We start from the raw sequence: 25,397 nt of genomic DNA on the forward strand, positions 1-25,397 counted from the left end.
TTTCACCAACTACCTAAAACGTCTGTTTCTTTGTAGTGTTTCGGGAAATGATTGCGGCGCGGAAAGTTTGGTATCTAAGAAGCAGTCTGACGATGTTGGTCATTGCAGTAGGTTCACTTTCATACATTTTAAAATTTCCGGCACAAGTTACTACTTTCGCTAAAAAAACTAATTGTAAGCTTTTAAAGGGCAGGTAAATATCGAACTAAGCAAGACGTATAGATTATTCCCTGGGAACAGTACGACCGTATTTTTTCGAGAGGAAAGGTGACTGCGTCGCTGAGAAGGTCGCAGATGAATCTCCCCAACCCCTCCGCATTGAAAGCGCTGGCGAAAACTGAACTACGGTGACGTAATCTTTATGACGTCATTGTAATCCGGCCAATTGGAAGATCTACTGTCAAAGCGCAACACGTCAATGATGAAGTCTACGTATGCACTCGACTACATTGAAGCAAGTGCGTGGCCTCCGGTGCGTTGTGTGCTAGCGTGAAGTGCGCTCGGAACTTTCTAGGGGTCTTCAAAAGCACGCCAGCTGCAGTTGCTCAAAGGATACTTCATTCAACAGCACATCTGAAGGAAGAACTGGACACGCATTACTCGTCAATGGGCGCACTGTGCTCTCAGTTATCGCGTGTTCTTCACTAACTACGCATTGAACATGACCGCAGGCAGCCATTGTGATTGACTTAGAGATCGTCGTTCGGACTTTCACGTTAGTGGATTTTTCAAGTGGTTTGTAAACAGAAAGAATTGAGGATACGTTCCGCCTAGTTGTGGTCTGAAGGGAATGCATGCATAATCTTGACGAACACGCATCAGTTGATTGAATATTTTTCACATGAAATATCCGGCCTATATAGATGCCTGCGCCTCGCGTACTGTATGCATGATGACATGCACTGGGAATTATTATTCAATAAGACGCAGACCCAGATGTCTAGGAGGCGTTAGTACATCAGCGGCGTTTGAAATTGGTTTACAGGATAGAAAAGGCGCAGTATCTGTCACAATTCTCCGCGGACACATGTACCACGCCGTACAGTAAGGGAGGAAGGTGGTAGTGAAAGAAGGGAGGGAGATAGAGGCGCCGTAGTGGAGGGCTACGATCCACTGCGCTATAATGGCTTTCGCATCATCACACATTAGTGGTCCGGGGCGCGTATTTGGGTTTGCTCGGTCCGGTGGCTCCGCAAGGGACAAAACGACCGAAGAGACGAAGAAAGCGGGCTGTTCCGACTAGCATCTACCGCCCCCGGGAGCCGAGCAGCCTAGCGATTAGCGGCGCATGCTTTTTCAATGGGCGTCATGTTGGACGCGGCACTAGCTTGAGAAAGCCTATACTACTACTACTACCACTATTATTACTACTACTACTACCATTATTATTATTATTATTATTATTATTATTATTATTATTATTATTATTATTATTATTATTATTATTATTATTATTATTATTATTATTAGCAGTAGTAGTAGTAGTGATAGTAGTATAAAGGAAGACTCGTTTCACTAAGTTGGCACTGAATTATCTGTAGGTAACGGCCAAATTAACTGGCTAAATATTATCTTCATAGTTTAAATTATTAATGATAATAATAATAATTGGTTCACAGGAAGGGAAAGGTGCAGTATCTGTCACACTTGTGTCTGTGGACACCTTCATCCCTTGGTGTCCACAGACACAAGTGTGACAGATACTGCACCTTTCCCTTCCTGTGAAACAATTATTATTACTATGATTAATTAAAACTGTGAAGATAATATTTAGCCAATTAATTCGGCCGTTAACTAGACAATTCAGTGCCAACTTCGTGAAACGAGTCTTCCTCTATACTACTACTACACATAATGATATTAACAATAATAATATTATTAATTAGCAGAGAAATATTACTGTGTATTATTATTATTATTTAGTAGTAGTAGTAGTAGTAGTAGTAGTAGTAGTAGTAGTAGTAGTAGTAGTAGTAGAAGTACTAGTAGTAGTAGTAGTAGTAGTAGAAGTACTAGTAGTAGTAGTAGTAGTATAGGCTCAAGCTAGTGCCGCGTCCAACGTGACGCCCATTGAAAAAGCATGCGACGCTAATCGCTAGGCTGCTCGGCTCCTGGGGGCGGTAGATGCTTGTCGGAACAGCCCGTTTTCTTCGTCTCTTCTGTTGCTTTGTCCCTTGCGGAGCCACCGTACCGAGCAAACCCAAATACGCGTCCGGGGCAGGTAGGTCCCCGCCCCTTACGGCGGGGGCTAAAAAGTTAAATTGGTTCATAGGGAGGGAAAGGCGCAGTAACTGTCACACTCGCTCTATAACCAGCCCCTATACATCGCATTCATTGATTAACAGAGAGCATTTCACTCAATCGAAACCTCAGCAGCAAAGCAGACAGGGTATAATGTCAGAGGGTCTAGATGAGTCTGAATAATAATAATGATAATAATAATTGGTCCACAGGAACAGAAAGGCGCAGTATCTGTCATACTTGCTTCTGTCGACACCTGAACCGCGCCGTAAGGGAAGGGAGGAAGGTGGGAATGAAAGTGGAAAGAGAGAAAGAGGAGCCGTAGTGGAGGGCTACGGAGTAATTTCGACCACCTTGGGATCTTTAACGTGCGCTGACATCGCACAGCACACGGACGCCACTTCGTTTCGCCTCCATCGAAACGAAGCCGCCGCGGTCGGGTTCGAACCCGGGAACTCCGGCACAGTAGTCGGGCCTTCTACCGAAGTTTTATCTGTTGTAGGCCGTCTTTACACCCGCCACCGCTTCGGTGGTGGACGACGGCTGTTGTTGCGGCGCGCGTCTTTCTCTCCCTCTTCCTTTTCTTTCTTCTCTATTTTCTCTTCTGTCTGCACGAGGCAGCGGAGGAGAGGCGTCCGTGTGCTGTGCGATGTCAGCGCACGTTAAAGATCCCCAGGTGGTCGAAATTTCTCCGTAACCCTCCACTACGGCTCCTTTTTATCTCTACTTTCACTTCCATCTTCCTCCCTTCCCTTACGGCGCGGTTGCGGTGTCTACAGTAAACAAGTAAGACAGTTACCCCGCCTTTCCCTTCCTATAAATAAATCAGGCAGCGGAGGTGGCTCAGCTACAGAGCCAGTAGCAGGCCCGTGCATATTATTTTCCTTCTTCCTACAGCCACAACAACAACAAGAATTGTGGTCCAAAGTACTCTCTAGAAGTTTTACTACTGGGGCTCGAAGATGTGAGCGCGATCTCTCATGACGACAATGGCATCTGGGGTACGAGCAGTTCTCCACACACTCATCGAACGCTTATCTGTGGCGAACTTTCCATGCCATGGAGCATGGTGGTGTCGATGCAGCGGCAACAGCGTGTTTTGCACCTAACTTGTATCCAGGTGATTTCGCAAAACAAGCTGCGCCCAAGTTTTTCCCCAAGTACAATTTGTCGCCTGCACCAGTTACAAGAACTTACTTGGTGGGCATGCCAACCCATGTCTATAAGCTGCCATCAGTTGCCGACACTAAGGGAATCGAGAGCCCATCCTCTATGCCTGAATTGCTTGTAGGAATAGATGACGCCAACCGAAAGACAGCACCGGGTCCGGACCCCATTACGTACAGGAGGTTTACAAGAAGCGCAATTGTGATGCACTTGCTCAGCTCCTTGACATCATAAATGAGGTATGGCTAGACGGCGATGTACCAGAGAGATGGCAATTGGCTATTATCCTCCCTATTGGTTTGGTTTGTGGGGTTTAACGTCCCAAAGCGACTCAGGCTATGTCATCCCTATTCCGAAATCCGGAGAAAATTCCAATAGACCTTAGCAACCTTTGACCTATATCCCTATAACCTTAACTGCAACAATTTGTGAGCTTGCTAGAAAATAGCGTTCCTTGAAAACTCATATTTGCGTCCCTATAATGGAGAAGCGCTATACAAGCAGTAAAAACAAGGCCTGGGGCCGATTGTGGCACCGATCATCAGCTTCTTGTTGCCAAAATTAAGCTTCGATTGAGGAAAACGCAGAAAACTAGAAGGCCTTTCAGGTATGATCTGGATCAGATTCCATTAGAATATGCTGTGGAAGTGAGGAATCGATTTCAAGAATTAGATCTCGAAGACAAAGAGCCCGATGAGATGTGGACTGATGTTCGTGATATAATACAAGAAGTTGCTACTAAGGTAGTTCCAAAGCAAAAGAAATGCAAAAAAGCAAACTGGTTATCTGAAGAGGCTTTGCAAATAGCTGAGGAAAGGAGGATGGCAAAAGGTATGGGGGAAAGAGAAAGATGCAAGGTTCTCAATGCGGATTTTCAGAAAATAGTAAGGAGAGATAAGAATGCCTTCCTGAACATACAGTGTCAAGCAGTTGAGGACAACAGCCAATTAAGGAACACAAGAGCTCTGTATAAGACAATCAAAGATATCAAAGGAAGCTTCTGTGCTAAACTGGGCGTGATAAAGGACAAACGAGGCAAGGACCTCACTGAAGCCTCAGACATAAAGAAGAGGTGGCAGGAATACACAGAAGAACTGTACAAGAAGGACCCGGATGTGCAAACCCAACATAGGACGGTTGTGATTACTGATCTCGAGCCGGGCATCCTGAAGAGTGAAGTTGAATGGGCCTTAGCCAGCCTTGCTAAGAACAAAGCTAGCGGAATTGATGGTATTCCAGCTGAGTTGCTTCAAAACCTCAACCACGACGCTGTTAACACACTGCATACATTATGTCAAAAGATTTGGACAACCCTGCAGTGGCCACAGGATTGGAGGAGGTCAGTTTACATCCCCATTCCAAAGAAAGGCAGTGCCAAAGATTGTTCCAACTACCGCACGATCGCGCTTATTTCGCATGCTAGCAAGGTGATGTTAAAAATCCTGCAAGGTAGGCTGCAGCAGTATGTGGATCGGGAGCTTCCGGACGTGCAAGCTGAGTTTCGCAAGGGCAGAGGAACTAGAGACCAAATTGCCAACCTTCGCTGGATCATGGAAAAAGCAAGAGAGTTCCAGAAACCCATTTACTTCTGCTTTATTGATTATGCGAAAGCGTTTGACTGCGTAGATCACAGCAGATTGTGGCAAGCTCTCCAAGAGATGGGAGTTCCAATTCACCTCATCTGTCTCAGGAACCTTTATGAAGGGCAAGAGGCCACAGTCAGAACTGGGCATGGCCTTACTGATTGGTTTCCGATTGAGAAAGGAGTGAGGCAAGGCTGCATACTGTCGCCCTGCCTATTTAACCTATATGCAGAGTGCATCATGAGGAAGGCCGGTCTGGACGAGTCTTCAGCTGGAGTGAAGATTGCTGGAAAACGTATCAACAACCTTAGATATGCGGATGATACCACTTTAATGGCAGAAAGTGAAGTGGTACTCAAGAGACTTGTGATGCGCGTACAAGAAGAGAGCGAGAAGTTTGGGCTTAAACTGAACATTAAAAAGACGAAGATCATGGCGTCTTGCCCTATCAAGTCCTGGAGCATCAATGGACAAGAAGTGGAAGCTGTGACAGATTTTCTGTTCTTGGGCGCCAAGATTACCTCGGAAGGAGACTGCAGCCATGAAATTAGGAGACGCCTGCTTCTGGGAAAGAGAGCAATGGTTAGCCTTGACCGCCTAGTAAAGAGCAGAGACATTAGTCTACCAACCAAGATCCGTATAACCCGTGCTATGGTCTTTCCAGTTGTGATGTATGGATGCGAGAGTTGGACTGTGAAAAAGGCTGACCGCCGAAGAATTGACGTGTTTGAATTGTGGTGCTGGCGAAGACTCTTAAGAGTTCCTTGGACTGCCAGAAGATCAAATCAGTCGATATTGTCGACCATAAACCCTGACTGCTCATTGGAGGGTCAAATTCTAAAGTTAAAGCTCAGCTACTTTGGTCATCTGATGAGAAGAGAGGAGTCGCTGGAGAAAGATTTGATGTTGGGAAAGGTTGAGGGTCGCCGGAGAAGGGGTAGGCAGCGAACGCGATGGTTAGATGGCATTCTCGAGGCATTGCAGATGAAGCTATGTGATGTTAAGAAGATAGTGAGAGACCGGAAAGCGTGGCGTGACATGGTCCATAGGGTCACGAAGAGTCGGACACGACTGAACGCCTGAACTGAACTGAATGGCAAGCTGCGGGAATCCACCAGTGATGGCGCCACGGGCACTTTGCTTTTACGCAACATTCTGGGTTATATAAACGTTGCTCGCGGTAAAAGTAGCACATTTGATACCATGTGACGCTAACTTATCGGTCTAATCTGACTTACCATTTACCTCCATTTTCAATTAAGTTACAAAAGCGCATTGCTCATTTATTGTTCACGGGATATATTTGTTAATTTAGTGGAACATTTTCTGGAGCGTGAGGATGCACACCACGAGGAAGAAAGCGTAATTTGGGGCACACGAGAACGAAGCAATTAAGGGTAATGAAGGGGGGGGGGGGGGGGGGAGAGTCGCGCTGCAGATGAAAACTACAAATAAATAGCGGCTAGTAGGGAATTTTTTTTCTTGTAGTGGTGGCTGCTGCTACTGTTAAGAGAACATTAAAACTAAAAGAAACAGGATGAGATGTTATAGTGGTATAATTGTGCACGCGTTCAGTAACTCTTGCGTTCTTGTGTTCTTTCTTAGCTTCATTAACCTCCCCATCTCATTACATTTCACTCACAAGCAACGCCTAGACGTTGTTACACACCTTCGTGCGACCAAGCGTGGCGGCCGGCATCTGAAATACTTCTGCATGCTGTTTGCCATCCTGGGCCCCGATTAATTACCATGCTTAAACAAATTATCTAGCACTTATCACATGGACTTTGAGCAATGTCCCCGCTTTATGAGCTGCGAGCTATTCACTTTGTTGCTTTAGGACATTGCGACCTGCTTGTTATTGGGCTTGCTATCGCGCGTATAATAGCGTCCTGTACCTTGCAGCCTAAAATAAACCGCCGAACTACTACCGGACTAGATGACTGAATATCTTCCTGACATACAAGTCGTGTTAGGAGGGAAATTAATGCAAATAAAGAACAAAAAAGTACCTCAGCCTTTTCCACGGACGAATAAAAGACTGAATCTGATCACAGTATGTGAATCTGACATCACGAATATGTCGAGGGCATTTGGAAGGGCGAGGTCCCAGGAGGCGAGCCAGGTGGACAGCGGTGCAGGTGGAGGGAAATGGCATACGCAGGGGACCTGGAAGGCTGTGTGGCATTGTGCCAGGCAGTGTTGTATAAATTTGTGGAGATGTACCAGTACGAATAAAGGTTTCCAGGTGTTTGAAGAGGTGCGTGTAGAAGAAGAAGAAGAAGAGGTCGAATTACCGGCGCCGATGATCTTGGATCGACGACGCCGGTGATGATTTCACTTTAAAAATTACATTTATATAGTGTTTCTACCAGTGCCCGACCTTTCTCACTAGGCGAGACATTGAATAACACCGCTAAGTTTTTCAGTCTGACTTCCTGAACTTTAAAGGCAGTTTTTATTTTTTGGAGTTATGTTTACATATATGAATATACTCATGGCTGTACATCGCCGCTGGAGATCGAAATGTTGTTTCAATAAATTTTGGAGGAAGCAATGTATCTTTCTCTTCCTGACGCTGGTTAGTTATACGGCCGGATCGAAGAGGATAAAGAAGAACGCTCGCGACCGAAAATTAGTGAAAGAAGAAGTTACCACGCACGGCTGAACTTGAGAGATACTCGTCCAGTGGTCTACCTGTCAAGCCTGTATACTCGGCAAGAAGAAGAGTCTTCCTCACGTGAGTGTATGCAGCGACTGCCTCTGTTTATATATGCACCTCAACATCGCACGCTTGCGCCAGGAAACAGCTGCGGGACCACCATGTGGTCGTTTCCGCCTTCTGTCCTACAAGTGCCGTCATTCCCGCCCTCTCCTGAAGCATCGGCGTTTGCTAGCTGATGACACGTAAATATGGTCTCCGAGAGTGTTAGATGTACATTCCTTACGTTGCGTTTACTGCCAGAAAGGCTTTTGACCACATAAGAAAAAAAAAAGCGAGATGTTAACACCTTTCTTAGTGGAGAGGTTACTCCCGGAATTCGGAGCGTGTAATCGGACATCCAACTATGTGGTGATGTGGTGGCCGCGTAGTTGTTAACTAGAACAATCCGCGAGAATGGAACAGTTACAGTACCGAAGGTAGAACATCGATTGTGTAAACGACGTGCGTCTCTTCCAGGGACTAGGCTCAATATGCGGTTCCTGACTACGGGTTGCTTGGTGCCTCTAGGACTCCTCCTCGCTCAGGCACTGTCTGTTGATGCTTTCATCACCTACCTGGAAGTGCGCCACCCTCTTCCAGTAAGCACGAGACGGTGTTTGTTTTTTTGTTTGTTTTTATGTCGCGATGGATCGGCTACGTGGTAGAGTTCCCGGAACGCAATAGTTTAAGAATCATGAATACCTTATTCAGCAAGCAGAAAAACCGGAAGAGGACGTGAAAACTTCTATACGGGGAGACAAAATGAAATTGATTTTAGGCTGTGTTCTTATTCTGGCATTGTAAAGGGTGTAGAGTTAATCGAAGAGGTCCGACGCAGTAGCCACAGGTTGATAAGGTCTCGATTTAGTCTATATTTAAAGAGGGAACGGAAAATATTAGTGAGGAAACAGTCCATTGGGGAATTAGCGTTGAGAGGGAGTTAACTGAATTCAGAGTCTCGCTACAGAATAGATATTCGGTTTTAACCGAGAAAGACGACCTTAAGGTAGAAGCAGTGAGTGATAACTTCAGTAGGATGCAGAATAGTTAGAGATGATACCGGTAAATTATTTAGGCAGGCAAATATTTGGTTAAGAAACGCCTAAGAATAAAAGCCTCCAACCCAACAGGGAGAATAGAACTAGCAAAGCTATCAAAGGTAATCAATAGGCGTGAAGTGTTGCACATTAGGAAGTTGGTTGGTTTTGTGGGGTTTAACGTCCCAAAGCGACTAAGGCTATGAGAGACGCCGTAGTGGAGGACTCCGGAAATTTCGACCACCTGGGGTTCTTTAACGTGCACTGACATCGCACAGCACACGGACGCCACTCCGTTTCGCCTCCATCGAAACGCAGCCGCCGAGGTCGGGTTCGAACCCGGGAACTCCGGCACAGTAGTCGGGCGTCTTACCACTGCGCCACCCCGGCGGGGTTATATTATGGATAAAATCAAGCATGCTTTAAAGAACGGCAGGGGCCTTAATCCGGCGAATAGGAAATTAAGGTATATGCAGTAAACAAATATATGCGCTAAAGAACAAGGCGGACGATTTCATTACTAATATGAACAAGACAATCAAATTAGCTGAGGAATTTTATACTGACTTAGACTTATACAGTAGCCATTGGCAGTAATGGAGATCAGACTTTCCGCCAGCAGTGAAGGATGAGGTTAGTAAGGCTTTAAATGCTTTGAAAAGGGGAAAGCAGCTGGAGAGGATCACGTAATTACAAATGTGTTGAAAGAGGGAGAGGGGCGCGGGGATGACGTGCTAGAACTGGCCGCCCTCTATAAGCACTGCCGCATGAGATCGACGGTGGAAGAATGCCAACGTCATCGTAATTCGTAAGAAAGGGCGTGCCAAGTACTGAAAAATTACAGGCCACTAAGATTGCTATCCGTCACATACAAGTTATTTACCAAGTTTATCATTCGAAGAATCAGAAGAACCTTAGACTTCAATAAATTAAAGAATCAAGCAGGCTTTCAGAAAAGGTGTTCTTCCATCGGTTATATCCATATTATCAACCAGGTGCTAGAAAAATGCTCGAAATATAACCAGCCTCTATACATCGCATTCATTGATTAACGGAGAGCATTTCACTCAATCGAAACCTCAGCAGTAAAGCAGACAGGGTATAATGTCAGAGGGTCTAGATGAGTCTGAATAATAATAATAATGATAATAATAATTGGTCCACAGGAACAGAAAGGCGCAGTATCTGTCACACTTGCTTCTGTCGACACCTGAACCGCGCCGTAAGGGAAGGGGGAAGGTGGGAGTGAAAGTGGATAGAGAGAAAGGGGTGCCGTAGTGGAGGGCTCCGGAGTAATTTAGACCACCTAGGGATCTTTAATGTGCGCTGACATCGCACAGCACACGGACGCCTCTTCGTTTCGCCTCCATGGAAACGCATCCGCCGCGGTTGGGTTCGAACCCGGATACTCCGACTGAGTAGTCGGGCGTCTTACCACTGCACCACCCCGGCGGGGTGAGTCTAAAACCCCCTCAACAGTATTTAAGAGTGGTCTGAGACTCCGTGCCTTCGAATGTGTAAGGACTGCATAAGTACGAAGCAAGCTGCCATCTTTTATTTTCATCAGTGATTGTCAGTTTTCTTCTTGTTTCGGCAACTTCGCAGTGAGTTTCAATAAGAACCACTGACACATTTTCTAAAACACGAGACAGAAGCAGGCCACCACCTGTGCTCGATACTCTACAGATCCGCCTTCAAATGAGCCAGAATTTAAACACAGCATTCAGGCATTGCGAAATCACGATGTAGATGAAAGTATTGGAAAATATTCATGGTTGCTGCATAGCAAGCATAGTTCTCCGTAAATTAAGTAATAAAACTCCCATAAATGAAGGCGTTAGACAAGGAGGCATGATCTATCTCCCCAGCACTATTCACCGCTTGATTAGAGGAAGTATTCAGAAACTTTGAATGAGAGCCGTTAGGGGTATGGGTCGCTGGAGAATACCTCAGTAATATGCGATTCGCTGATGAAATTGCCTTGCTAAGTAACTCATCGGATGAATTGCAAAGAATGATTGATGGCCCGGACAGGAAAAACAGTAAGGTAGGCCTAAAATTAGTGCCCAGAAGACTCAGGTAATGTTGAGCTGCCTTAGAAAGGAATAGTATTCTAAATGAGGTAACGAAGCACTCGAAGTATAGTAAGCGAAAATGTCTACTTAGGGCTAGCAGTAACCGCAGATCCTGACCACGAAAATAAAATAAAATTGGGGAGCGCATTCGGCAAGCACTCGCAGATCATGACTAGCAACTTACCGGTATCGCTCTATAGGAAAGTATACAACAGTTGCATCTTACCGGTATTCACCGGTATTCACCTATGCGGCTGAAACGTGGAGGCTAACCAAGAGAGTTCTACTTAAGTTGAGGACAACGCAGAGGGCTGTGGAGCTAAAAACGGTAGGTGTAACGTTAAAAGGTTGCAGAGTGGGTCAGAGAAATAACTCGAGTTAATGAAAATCTGGTTGAAATCAAGAACAAGAAATGTGCATGGGCAGGACATATAGTGCGAAAAGAGAATAACCGCTGGTCGCTGAGGGTAACAAATTGCATTCCAAGGGACGAAAAGCGTAGCAGGGGCTGCAGAAAGTTGTGGTCAAATGAGGTCAAAACGTTTGCAGGGTTAAAGTGTATGCAGCCAGCACAGGACTGGGTTATTGGAAAAGCATAAGAAAGGCCTTAATTCGCTTTGCAGTGGGTATAGTCAGACTGCTGGTGATTCTATTGTTCATTAAAGCGAAGGCCTTTCTAGGCTCATGAAACGAAATCCCGTGCGCGAGAGTTCGTGCGAGACCTGTCTTATTCCGCGAAATTGCACGAGATTAATTCTTGTCTAGCGTTCCTGCCATCTGCAATACCACACTCGAACGCGCGCCGAGGAATGCCACGCTACAGGAGCAATGGCGCACCGTCCAAACTCACACTTGCTGGAGAAAGTGTGACAGATAATGTGCCTTCCCTTTCCTGTAAACCAATTACAATATAGATGTAGCACTGCGACGAACCCCGATAAGGGGCAAATGATAGGAGAAGAAGGGTAGGCTTTCGCCATTCTCCTCTTAATTTAGAGACATCTAAGAGACCATCTAATTTTTTATTATTCACGCTCAGAAAAAATTAATCGATGATGCAGTGTAATTTAACGGGCGAAAGAAAATATATCACTGTCAAACCATGGAGCGAAGACGTCACAAATAGTGCAGGAAACACGATCGCCAAGTTCACTGAACGTTTTCCTGGTTGAGCAGACCTGTGACAACTGTCTTGAAGCAATTTAAGCTATAGCTCTTCTTTTGTTCAACGCGCAAAGCGAACCGAAATATGTGCCTGAAATATATAGTCTCGATATGCATATACGTTCGTCGCTGATGGCTGCAGGGGAATCCGGCGCCCAGGGGCTCTGTGTGGCCCCAGCCACAGGTGATGGTGTCCTCGAAACTGCAGAGGTTCCTTGGGCCAGGATCCTTCCGGATTACCACGAACGACGCAGGCTCGCGGCAGTGCGATGTGCTGACCAAGGGCGTCGCGCGCTACGCCAAGCTGCTCTTTTTCAACGCAATGGCTACCGACGATGGCGAGTACGATGTGCCGGCGGTGAGCAAGCAGCTGGACAGGCTGGACGTGAACGTCTCGCTGCTGGCGGAAGAGTACTGCCGCTACCCACGCTTCGGAGACGACGAGAGCTGTGCGTACAAAGCATGAAGGGGCGTTTAATCATTCGTAGAGGGCCGTCAGTTTGACAAAATCTATTGGTGTTCGTTGTTGACGGCCACAATAGACCTGGAACCCTCTAGCTATCCCGGAGTAGGCGATTTTGTTTTTTTTCTAGAGACTTGTCCTTAATTTAGACAACTCCTAGCGTGCTCAACGGACGGTATTACTTGACGCATGTTCATAAGATGCGAATTGTGGAGCGCGGGGTTTTCGGTACATTCTGCACAACCTGGATTAGCATTGGACACACACGCGCACACGCGCACGCACGCACGCACGCACACACACACACACACACACACACACACACACACACACACACACACACACACACACACACACACACACACACACACACACACACACACACACACACACACACACACACACACACACACACACACACACACACACACACACACACACACACACACACACACACACACACACACACACACACACACACACACACACACACACACACACACACACACACACACACACACACACACACACACACACACACACACACACACACACACACACACACACACACACACACACACACACACACACACACACACACGAGCTCGAGCGCTCACGCATACAGCGCACTATGCACTGTTCATTCTAATTATTTTGGCAGCACCAGACTGCAGCGGGTGGAGGCATATGTAAAAGCCATTATCGCGTGTGGCAGAGACCTCTCAATACAGCAGGGAAGAGTACGGAACAGATAAGAGAGCGCCGACAAGGTATTAAGTTCACTGTGTACGAAACCGAGCGTGGGGTACGAAACCGTGTACTTAACCCACAGTGAATGCCAGGCGCTAAATACGTGCATTTACTCTCGGGTTCAATTCGCGCACTGCAATTCCCTACCGAGAAGAGAGCGTTTTTTTTTTTCCTTCACAATAAACCGGTGTGTGTAATAATCAAGGCCAACATTCGGGCGAATAAGCAACTATTAGTAACTTGCTACTGCATAGAAATAGACAAAACGTTCGGTAATGCATCTTCATCCTATCATGAACACCTATGATTCATATTTGAGCCGTTGACCTCTTTACTTTTACTATAATTTCCTTTCGAGCCCTCATTGGAGGCTTATTTCAGTTTCTTGCTTAGACGTACAGCTAAAATGTTTTTTTTTTTTTTTTAAATGTCTATTGTGGCTTTAGTGGCCATGAGCGAAGACGAAATAGGTATCATGCAGTCTGCGTTTGACCGAATAGATAATCTGAACCATTATCCATGAGATGTCCAGCAGATGCATGGTTTTTATTTGCCGCAGATAACCTCACAGTGCCGGCTGGCGGGGATGCTTTTCTGAATGCCACGACGGTGTGGGGTGCTTTGCGCGGTACGTAAATTACAGCATTCATTTATATAACTGAAGCTCAGCCGTGCTTCGGACATCTTTGTTTTTTTTTTTTGTTTTTTTTTTTCATTTAATACTTACTCTTAATTTTCCTCCTGTATCGGCACAGGCTTAGAGACGTTCAGTCAGCTCTTCTATCAAGATCCACAAAACAAGAAGGTAAGCGCGAATGCTCCGCTCTTGCATGGAGTTAATGAAGTTTTGAACAACGACGTTTCTAACCCGGCGCTCTGTTAGCGGCTGAAGCGTTAACAAAGTGAAAATCACTTATGCTGTCCTCGATCGCCGCTGCAACCAGCGCTCCTAGTAATAACTATCTTCATCAGTGTCGCCACCATTATCTTCAGCAACGACATTCTGAACACTGGTTATGTGTAATACAGCACCACGAGCTTACCGGTATTGCTCAAGAGAAAAGTATACAACAGTTGCATCTTACCTGTATACTCACCTATGGGGCTGAAACATGGAGGCTAATGAAGAGAGTTCTACTTAAGTTGAGGAGAACGCAGATGGCTATGGAATGAAAAATGGTAGGGGTAACGTTAAGAGATAGGAAGCGAGCAGAGTGGGTCAGTGAAATAACTCGAGTTATATACATTCTAGTGGAAATCAAGAACAAGAAATGGGCATGAGCAAGGCATGTAGTGCGTAGAGAGGATAACCGATTGTTGCTTAGGGTAACCAATTGGATTGCAAGGGAAGAAAAGCGTAGCAGGGGGCAGCAGAAAGATAGGTGGCCGGATTAGGTTAACTTCGCAGGGGTCAAATGGATGCAGCTTGCACAGGATCGGGTTAATTGGAGAAATATTGGAGAGGCCTTCTCTCTGCAGTAAGTGTAGTTCGGCCTATGATGATATGGTTTCCACAAAGTTACTTTTACAGGCTATCAATAATCTATTCTCCACAGCGCCCCGCCGGGGTGGCGCAGTATAGTTACAGCGCTCGACTACTGTTCCCACGAATGCGGGATCGAATCCCAGCCACTGCGGCCGCTTTCCGATGGAGGCGAAAAAGCAAGGCGCCCGTGTGCTGTGCGGTGTCAGTGCATGTTATAGAACTCCAGGCGGTCGAAATTTCCGGAGTCTCGCACTACGGTGTCTCTCATAGCCTGAGTCGCTTTGGGACGTTAAACCCCATAAACCGAAACTGAACCGATTCTCCACAGCAACGCTTCCACCAAATGATGATAAAAAAAAGATTCCAAAAATGTATTTTCTTCAGAAACGGCATGGGGGCAGTGTGAATTAGTTCTTAAGTGGAAATTGTCGTTCCGTTTTGTTCAAGAAGGAAAGAGGTAGGTCGCCTAAGCGTAATCCCATTGAACTGTTGCTGCGTTCGCAATGCAGCTCCCTCGCCGCTGGCCATTGAAGCGATCCGCAACCACTTGATTTTAAGGCGGAAGCCTTTAATGGCTCATACTGTAGTGTACAAAGTGCGTCCCGCTTTAGCGGCGTTCTGATTGGCCGAGGCGGGATGCGTCCCTGCCATCTGCAATGCCACACTTGAACGCCCGCCAAGGAACGCCACGCGACAGGAGCGACGTCGGGCCGTCCAAACTCACACTTGCCGGAAAAGTGTGAAAGATACTGCGCCTTTCCTTTCCTGTAAACCAATTATAATTATATGTAGCACGGCAACGAATGCCGACGAGAGGCTAACGATGGGAGCAAATTATAGGATAGGAAGGGTAGGCTTTCGCCATTTTCCTCTTAAAAGACATTTAAGAGACCCTCTAATATTTATTGATTTTAAAGCGATAGCATGCTTACATGCCTGCGGAGGGTGTCGTGAGGCTTGCGCTATTGATTGACGACACTGCGGACGGAACTTAGAGTGCGGGGTTTTAGAATACTCGAGTCTTTCGGCGCGAGATTGCCAAAATTTGTTGAGCCACAACTCCAACAATAATGGCAGTTACGAAATTAAAAATAAACTTATTACCAATGGTCAGCTACAACTCTGATTAGAAATAGACACCTAACTGTAATAGTTGAAATTTAATTTCAGACATCACTGAAGCAGCTTACTAGTTATCCAATACTCTCCCATTTTCTGGTGTCCGCCAACATCGGCACAATTGTGCCACAGGCGCAACCGTGATATATTTCAAAAACCCTATTTTTTGAAAAATAGCGACTGGCTTCCTTGAAACAAGTGTATGCTATTGTCGTTGATGACGTGTCCTTTTGGTGCCATCTAATTATCTGCTTGTTGAGAAATTTATGAAAAGTGGGATACCAGGCATACAGGTTACAGACTTTTACTGAAGATCTTTACTCCTACATCCACCTTATGGTGTTGACTTCCCTCTTTGTAATGCAAGTTCCTGGTGAATGTGACGTCAGTACGGGACTATCCGAGGTTCTTGCACAGGGGTATTCTCGCGGACTGCACCACGCGGTTTCTGCCGGTGAAGACGCTGAAAAGAAATCTGGTATGTGTCTCCGAGCGCCTTGTTCTTGGCTGTTGGGAGTGTTCAGTACAATGAGTTTAATGATGACTGGTCGTTCAACGTACAGGGTAGTTCAAAAGTTCCCAGGCCACTTGTTCTGTATTTAGGCTCCATAATGAGTCATTAAATGCGGTTTTTAAGATATCAGGCTCAGTAGAAGTGTAAATAATACTTCTCCTACATGGCTCAGAACCAGGCAGTGTCGTCTGGGAACTTTTGAAAGGCCCTGTTCCTCGAAAGTTAGTGCATGAACGATAGGACCTTAGAGTACTGTGCACCTTTTTCATCTGCCGCTACTAGCCCTGAAACTTAGCCAATAAAGTGCCGTGAAAACTCGGGAGGAAGTTTGTGACCGGTAAAACAGTCTAGCTATTAGAAACATCGGACAGAATCCACGAGCGATCCACAAGGTCAAGGGCTGCAGTGTGGTACATGTCTCATTCGTCTGTTTGTGGCCTGAACATACAACCGTCTACTATGTATTTGCAAAGTCGCTTCGGGATTGGCAACTACCTCAGCCAATTAAGTTAACACGCCGTTAATATTCAACATCATCGTCTCTCTGGCTGCAGTAGTGGCTAACGTATACGGGCGCCGGCCAGTCACATGCTGTCGGGGACTGGTATAACGACGCGCTAGTACGTTTGTGAACTACTCATCTGATCGTGTCCCAGTGCACCCTGCTCGACCAATTATTTAATGCTGGGATTACTATATCTCCCGTTTGTAAATATGTCATAAAAGGGGCCATGGTTCCACTGAACCGACTTTTATGCGTCACGCGTCGCCCAGTCGCCTTTGTTCTCTCAATCGGAGCTACGCTGGCTCTCGTCCCACCTTGTGCACCAAGATATCAGCCGAATGTTTCGGATGCCATATCAGCATCATGTCTGCCGAGGACGTAGTCCGGGAGAAATCTATTACGTATACTTTGCACGACAGCATGCGTTTCATCGATAGTCTAAGAGTACCCCCCCCCCTCCCCCCACTTTTCTTTTTTTTTTTTTTTTTTTTTGCATGGCCTCGGCAGGATCGTGCACCACGACATCGGTTTAATACAGCGATCTCCACTCTGTGTTGTGCTTTTCTTAACAACCGATTTGCGAAGTGACCGGCCCCGTTGTAGCAGGGATCTGGAATTGCTTGCGCAAATGACAAATGCTGGGAGAGCCTGGGATTGCAATTGAACTAGAATAGGGTAATGAAATTATTCTGGGGCAGTAAAGCTTAATCACGTGAACCCTACTACGTGTGCGTTTTTGACGGTGTTTTAGCTCTTTTTTTTTTTTTTTTTTCGGGCTGTTCAGTCTCATCTTTCGTGTTACAGGACGCGATGGCTTACAACAAATTCAACGTGTTCCACTGGCTCCTCGGCGACTCCAAAGCATGGCGCCTGCAGCTGGTGGCATTTCCGAACCTTACAACGGTGAGCTGGTGTTCGGAACACTGAGGTCAGGTTATTGGTAAGCGCTCAAAGACATCGTCAGAACTGCGAATCTAGCATGAACATTTCGCCTTATCTGCTGAGACGTGAACAAATAACGCTTGATTATTTTCCTGATCGTTCATTCGGAGCTATCATTTAAATAAAAATTGCATGTCTAATGCTTGCCTTGTAGATTACCCCTCTGAAGGAGTGCATGCGTGCTAACATTTTATTTCACACACACAGCCAAAACACAAAGAACATTGTAACTAGGGAAATCTTAATCTTATTGTTTCGTTGTGTCACTTGTAGACATTCAGCGATAAAGTTGCGGGAACGACATGTCTGCTTAGGATCATTACCTGGTCTCGGCGAAATGATGACCTTTTTATGCACGCGGCGAGCCAAACAGAGACAAAGTAATTATACCACTCGATGAGGAACACGGACTCTACGTCACGTGCGAGCGTGAGAAAGAGCAGGTATGAGAGAGGCGACAAACTTGATTTGCTCTAACGCAACACAGAACGCACCACAAAGCACACACATATGGCGCATTCTAAAAGCACCAGAGGCTGCAACGCTTACATGGTGTCTGTCCGTCACTGCGTGAGCACGTTACGCATTTTTTACCACATTTAACAAATTCTCTCGCACGCTGCCTTTTTGTAATTATTTGCACAAAGTCAGCCCCTTTTTCAATAGTGCTCACGTTCGCATTTACTCCAAGTTAACTATTACAAGGAAAGGGTCCTTTGCATAAGCTTCTGTATGAACTGTATGCCGGATGACAGCTTGTTATTGGGGGTAAATGCTTCGACAGCAGTCTCTTCGGCGGGATTGCAATATGTTTTTTTTGTTTTTATTGAGGTGTTTGGGGGTATATGTTGCTTCAGTATTAGCTTGACGTGGTTGCTGTGACGTGCGTATTTTTCTATATTTTCTTTCTTTAGGATGTATTTGTTTCAACTGTTTTCCACTGTCTGCACACAACAGTGACAGTGGCCCAGTTACGCACGACAATCTAAGTACCAGGGAATATGAAAATTAATTTCTTCGCTAAGTGCATTCTTGATGTGAAAAAAAAAGAAATTCTACAGACAATTTTTTTTTTTTTTTTTTTTTTTTTTTGTACAGCAAATTGTTTATGCTTCGGGAAAGCCAAAGAGCTCTGTTTTGTAGAGCTTCATTTTCTGGTTGCTCTTTTTTTTTTTCCATTTCTAGACGGGTGCCATGTGTGACGTAGGTTAATGATGGGGAACAAGCAACGTCGTTCACTACGTCATCTCAGTAACGGGGCACACTAGTGAAAAATAGACGCAGAACGCGGCTTCAGGTCTACTGTGGGTGACAAGCGACTTATTAGTTGAACCTTGGATAGCACAATGAATATCGTCTTTTCCGGCGAAACTCTATAGCCAGCCTAATGCAACTACCAAGGAGTCTTCCCCGGCGCTTGAACGTACTGCGTGGATTTACAAATGGCTTGCTTTTCCTATCATTGTAGCCATATCATGGCGGGGGCGATGAACAGCCTGCAGTCAGTTCTGCTGTCACTGTAGGCGTCCATGCGTTTGCAACGCTGACCGCCATATTTCACTCGACGGTTGGTCAAAAGCAGTAGGGCTTATATACCACAGAGCGCGCCTGAATGAAACCGTAGCTGTGCAAGATGAATATGAGACGGCGTTGCAGGTTGCGCGGCTTCCAAGGCACATGTACCGGCCACGGGACGTGCAAGATATCATCGAACATGCCAGGCTGCGTGGTATCCGTGTGATCCCGGAGATCGCCATCGCAAGACCTCCGAAGCTGTTGCTGGATGCCCTGCCAGGTACTGCCCGTTGTGCTTTGATCTGACACGAAGGCAATGTGTTTCTGGTTTTCGCCTGGACGAATGTCGTTTGCGATGCATGGCTACTTCACTTCCCTTAGACACACGTTTGAACAGTGGGGCGGACCTGAGGTGGGTTGAAGAGCTGATGCTCAGTATGTGACGTAGAAGGAAGAACCGTAGTCAAAGGCCAGTTTATATCGACGTGGAGAGGGGGGAGGTCTACATATAGGGTAAATGTCGAGTGTCTGCAAGATATAAAACTTAAGGCAGAACTCCGGACAAAAGATACGAAAGACTATATGCAAATCTTCAAAAACAAAAACTCACCGCTCAACGAGCTGGATTTTGAAGACGTGTGAAAGTCACGACAATACTCTGTACAGCAGCGTTTGGAAGACTGTCCTCTTTGTTGCGTCTTCGTGTCCATTGCAATAACTGATAGTTGGTTTGAAGAAGTCATGTTGACGGTAGCCAGAGTTCAGTGCTGTTTCCCCACACGTGGTCTTGGAGCATCGACTACTTTAATAGCGTGACGCTGAACCACATCACAATGAACGGCTTCTCATTTCTCCACGGTAAATAACGCGCATGACTAGTGGGCAGGACAGTTCTCATGTTGTGTGCAAGAAGTTATGGAGAAGAATTATGACGGAACGCTCAGTCAATAGGTCTGGCTGACAGCGTTGCACTAGTGACGACTATACGCGACGCCGATGGCGTCAGCGGTGAGCCGATCTGTAAAAATGATTACGAGTAGCTGAGCACTTATAGTCTATTTCCGCATGCGTCCTGTCGTCCTCCGCTGCTGGAGCGCGCATCAGAAAATCTCTCTAGGAGTAGGTATTCGTGTCGTGTCCAGTTATTCACCCCAGAAGCACACTGGTACTGAAAGTATAGATGGCTATATTTCAAATTAGACTAGTTGATGATTCACATAGTCATCGTTGGGCACCAGTGTTTCATCTCGTTTTCTGTTGCTTGTCAAAAATTTTCAAAGGTGTAACAATATATGACCATATAAAATTGTTGTACCTTGTCTATATTCTGTCACCTATTTATAATTTTGAAGGCTAACGGAAGTGCTCGGTGTTAGAGGACAGCGGAATCGGCTATGAAAGAAACCGATGGGTGGAACGAAGAGAGGAAGATATCAAAATGGGGGAGGTAATGATATCATACCTGAAGCCAAGACGAACAAATTGACATCAACAAGACAAGTGGTGCGAAAAAAAGATGATCGATAGTACTACTGCGTAATGAAGGAAGTTCTAAGAGTGATGAAAGGGGTAACAGGGTGCGGCGGAGATTCAGTTGGGCGAATGAGATCAGGAAGTTCGTGGGGATTGAGGAGGCCGTAGCTGGCATATTAGTTTTCTTTTTTTCACCAGTGAATGTACTCAGGATGGCGCTGATGGCATGAAAAATGCTGAGCTGTTGCATGCCGCCGATGTGATGCAGAACATGGAACCTTTGCGTAGCCTTTTGAAAGTGTAAGCTCCACTGCTCCCGTGCCAAACCTCAAGGTCACCTGGCTTCGAAAATTTGGCCTTGATCTGCGGCGCTTTGCAGCAAACATCGACGCCTTCATCCTCGTACCCAGGCGCGAGAGCACTATGCTATCGCCGCAGCCGATCATGCCTCGTGTAAAACTGCAACACACTCGTGCTATGCAGTAAACATCGTCGTCTTCATGAAGTTTCACCTGCGCCGCTCCTATATTTATCCTCGGTAAATTAATACGCCCCACACACACACACACCATCTAGGCGAGTGCGGCCGAGGTCCGCGAGCCTAGTGTCCGGCGAATCCACCAGACGGCGTGGCTTAGAGGAAGCCATTATTGCTAAAGACAGTGAGCGCAGCCGCGCCAAGAGGCTGCCGAGACCATCGAACAATGCGAACACGGATTAGTGCGTTGCCGAGAAGCCTACCAAGCGCTGAAGCGAGCCAAGATTGAAATGGCGGCAGTGATTAAGGCTGCGCCCAATGGCTTACACTTGGAAAATTTGGTTAAGGATAGTTAAATCTTTGCAATTTTTTACTGGAAATCTTGCGCGATAGTTGATCTCTGTAATGTTTTTCTGAAAGTCTTGCGTATGTGCTGACTTCTGCCAACCGCATTTTTTAGCTATACTGACGCAACTTTGGTTTGCGTGTTTACAGTTCTAATGACCGTGTGCCAGAGTATCGGTGAGCAGAACTCCGAAGTACTGCCTGACTGCCCCGATGATTCCGTGTGGAACGTGGTCGACCTGTCGCACGGAGGTACACGCGAGGTCTACGCCTCCATCTTCAAAGAGGTCGCCGAGCTCTTCAAGGACGAGTACATGCATCTGGGAACCATGCTGACCAAGTATGGGGAGCACTTTCTTAAACTTCAATTTTTCTCTGCTATACGGCTTTAACGCTAGGATACCAGCTCTCCGTGGCGACTGCAAGCAATAGCATAGTTGATCCGGGTTACCTGTTAAAGTGATGCAGTTAGGGTCCGGACCATAGATCATTACAACTCTGCAGAAGCCAAGCGATCGAAGTTATAACATGCCTCAAAGCATAGGGGTTGAAGGGCAACTCAGGAAGGATTTCGAACATAGTAAGCTGACTATAGCGCACTGTATTTTTTTAAACTACCTGTATAACGGGCAGCAATTATAAGGAAAAGAACAATTATATTATTAGGAAACCGACAGTTTTGAACAAAGTATGACTAAAAATGACTCTACAAATACTGTGACAAAGTATTTTGCGTGTTGATCAGGTGACGAAACCAGGGATTTGAGGGATAATTTCAATCCACATTTTCTAAAGACGAATGCCTTTCTCGGCTCATGCACGCCGTGTACATAAAGTGTGATCGGAAAACGTCCATTGCACTGCCATTTAAAGAAAAAGTATGTCGTCTCCACCAAAAGTCGACCCACTATCCCTTTCATCCCCATCTGTGCACACAAACCACTACTCCATGCCAGGCTTGTGAAAAAAAGGATCGTAATTCTTGTCTAGAATTATGATGATAGTATCGATAACAGTGACGATGTATTTAGTTGATAATGATGATAGTACGAATAGTGATTATTATTATTATTATTATTATTATTATTATTATTATTATTATTATTATTATTATTATTATTATTATTATTATTATTGTTATTGTTGTTATTATTATTATTATTATTATTATTATTATTATTATTATTATTATTATTATTATTATTATTATTATTATTATTATTATTATTATTATTATTATTATTATTATAGCAGCAATGAAAATGACGATCCAGGTAGTGAGTCCAGTAAAGTGGATTTCGCCATTTTCGCCCTAATTTATTTCACCCTTCACTTCACCCAACACTGCAGCTCCAAGTTCCTTCCCTTGTTATCTTAATTTTTTTTATAGGTAATCTTTAGTACAGAGACATAACCTTAATCATGCGAGGTAAAGACCTCTCCGTGGTGTGTAAGCACGATGCCGAAGTGGTCCATTTCTTAAAAAAGAAAGAAAAATTATTCGCTTGCCGTTCTACCCTCTGATCTTTCCAGCAAAACGCCACAGACAAAGGAGAAAGACACGAAGAAAGAGATCATTGCCAAGCTGCAGCTGTACATGAATGAAGTCGTAAACCTCACACGCGACCTAGGTTTCAAACCAATGGTCTGGCACGACATCCTGGACGTCGGCATAAAGGTACGACTTCATAAATTACATCAACAGAGGTTCCTATATTGACCCGAAAGCCAGCACGTGGGCCTCCTGCAATGCTGTAGCTCTTTTTAAGTAACTTTTCAGTCTTTACCTTTTCGAACAACTTTTGTTGCACCTTTCTATATTGGGCAAAATTTTATGGATACAGACAACCTTTTTTCTATAGACCAGACACAACAAGGGGTCACAGCGACTACAACGAAAGCAAATCACTGGATGTAAAACAGGATGCTGGTGTGTGTCACCTCCTCGTTATGTCCATGTTGTGTCTGCGTTACAAAAAAATGTCTTTCGGACATGGCATCATAGAATTAGTAGCGAGTACTCATTCGTGAATAGTAATAACTGATTATGGTGAAATAGATAATTCATCATGAAGCAGGTAAGCAACGGCTTCAAGCTTTGTGCGATTTCACACGAGCCCGTACCTTAGTTCTCAGGCTCGACCTGCGAACGGAGGCTTCCCCCCCCCCCCTCCTCCCCCTCTATTCTTGTTCAGTGCTCTTTTATACCATGCAGTCATCATCTTCTCGTTCTACTAAGGTTAGGAGAGTATATAATTAAATGTGTATCTAAAGCGAATGGTTAAATTATGGACCTATAGTTATACCATAATTGTGAAGAAATACAAAGGAAGAAAACCGAGCATGGTGGAAACTACCACCACCCTTCCCAGGTAGCCTCCTATCTTACACCAATCCATCCATCCGCCTTGCGCAGTCGTGGCACACGTTTTCAATGTTCATGCACAGGTACCGCGCGATGCCGTCGTTCAGCTGTGGCGCCACGGTTCGGAGGTGAGCGGGGTGGCCCGCAGCCTCTCCAAGGATGGACACCAGATCGTCTTCTCGTCAAACTGGAACCTGAGTGCATTCAAGTACGGCCCCGACTGGAAGGGCTTCTACAACAATGACCCCGTTCGCCTCTGCGGTGAGCCTCGCCTCATTTTAATTTTCCACATCGTCTTTGTTCACGCGGAAACACTTATGCAAAGGCGCTTTTTCTGCCATTGTGACCCTTGTGTTACCAACTACAACAAAAATCAGTCCGCGGCCCTCTTAGTTTTCAGGCATTTCGGACTTGGTAAACTTCTCGATCTAGTGGTTTGTTGGGCGAGTTGGTTGAACATTATTTTAAAACAGCGCTACAACGCGGACAGCTAGAGACGGATCAATGTGTGTTTGTCTCTTTCTATCTGCCCGTGTTCTAGCGCTGTTTTAAAGTAATTCTCGATCGAGTTTATTAAGAATACATATGGATAGCAATGGAGGTTAAGCGCCTGAATGCTGAATAGGGCTCTGAATTATTCTCCTACCTATTGAATTTCATTATTGTGCGCCAGTTGGCATCGCGCCGCACACGGCTGTATTTTGCCTTTCGCCTCCATGAGAATGCGGTCGCTGCGATAGGGATCTCTTACCGTGACTGCGCACTCATCTACCGAAAGCCATAGCCATGGAGCCACGTACCTCTGTGAGGCTTCCTTAAAGTGAAGAACAAAAGCGCATGAGCAAGAAAATTTCGATTTCAAAAGGCACATTATAGGCCGGAGTTTCTCACTTTGTTGCTATAAGGAACCCCAACAGCCATCAGACGGTATCACAGACCCCCCTCCCCACTCCCGTCGTCGCAATCAATCGATGGTGCTTGTGAATAGACCCATCCTGGCTTTTTCTAGCGTTTAGTTCACTTTGATTCTTTTTTTTTGGGGGGGGGGGGAGGGGGGGGGGGGGATTACCTTTGCATTAAATGCCAACATCTAACTCATGCTCACATCTTTAAAGTCAAAATTATATAAAAGTAGAAAATTACAGTTCACTGAGAGCCGGAGGAACACCAGAGTTCCGCGGAACCGAGTTTGAGAATTCCCCCTGGTAGAGAACATAACATACGCGTGACCTTTGAAAAAAAAAAAAATAAGAAACAACCAACTGGTTAGCGGCTGCGCAGGCATGACGACTGCAACGGCCGCAAGGTCCGTAGCAGGATACTGTGATTCAGCTCAAATCATTGAGAACCAATTGAATATGCCTTACCATGTGTGTTCTTTCTTTTTTTGCTGGCAGCTCTTGTGTAGCTAATTGTTCTAGCTAACCTTAAGGAACACGTGTCATCCGTATTATCTTAGTGAAAGGTGTAC

The 25,397-nt window shown here is 45.5% G+C and overlaps 1 protein-coding gene across 1 annotated transcript in view; it reads left to right on the top strand.

Moving 5' to 3' along the window:
* The first annotated feature begins 8,186 nt into the window (after positions 1-8,186).
* Positions 8,187-25,397, top strand: part of LOC146197282 (beta-hexosaminidase subunit alpha-like) — a 23,144-nt gene continuing 5,933 nt past the window's right edge. Inside the window, exons 1-10 of the mRNA XM_084599090.1 lie at positions 8,187-8,294; positions 12,114-12,420; positions 13,744-13,812; positions 13,940-13,989; positions 16,157-16,267; positions 17,613-17,711; positions 19,407-19,545; positions 21,712-21,901; positions 23,095-23,239; positions 24,010-24,187. Of these exons, the coding sequence (XP_084455216.1) occupies positions 8,187-8,294; positions 12,114-12,420; positions 13,744-13,812; positions 13,940-13,989; positions 16,157-16,267; positions 17,613-17,711; positions 19,407-19,545; positions 21,712-21,901; positions 23,095-23,239; positions 24,010-24,187 (1,396 nt within the window). The remainder of the gene's footprint in view (positions 8,295-12,113; positions 12,421-13,743; positions 13,813-13,939; positions 13,990-16,156; positions 16,268-17,612; positions 17,712-19,406; positions 19,546-21,711; positions 21,902-23,094; positions 23,240-24,009; positions 24,188-25,397) is intronic.

This window comes from Amblyomma maculatum, chromosome 3 (assembly GCF_055883805.1).
Source record: "Amblyomma maculatum isolate TAMU_Amacu chromosome 3, ASM5588380v1, whole genome shotgun sequence".
In the NCBI taxonomy this organism is placed as follows: domain Eukaryota; kingdom Metazoa; phylum Arthropoda; class Arachnida; order Ixodida; family Ixodidae; genus Amblyomma; species Amblyomma maculatum.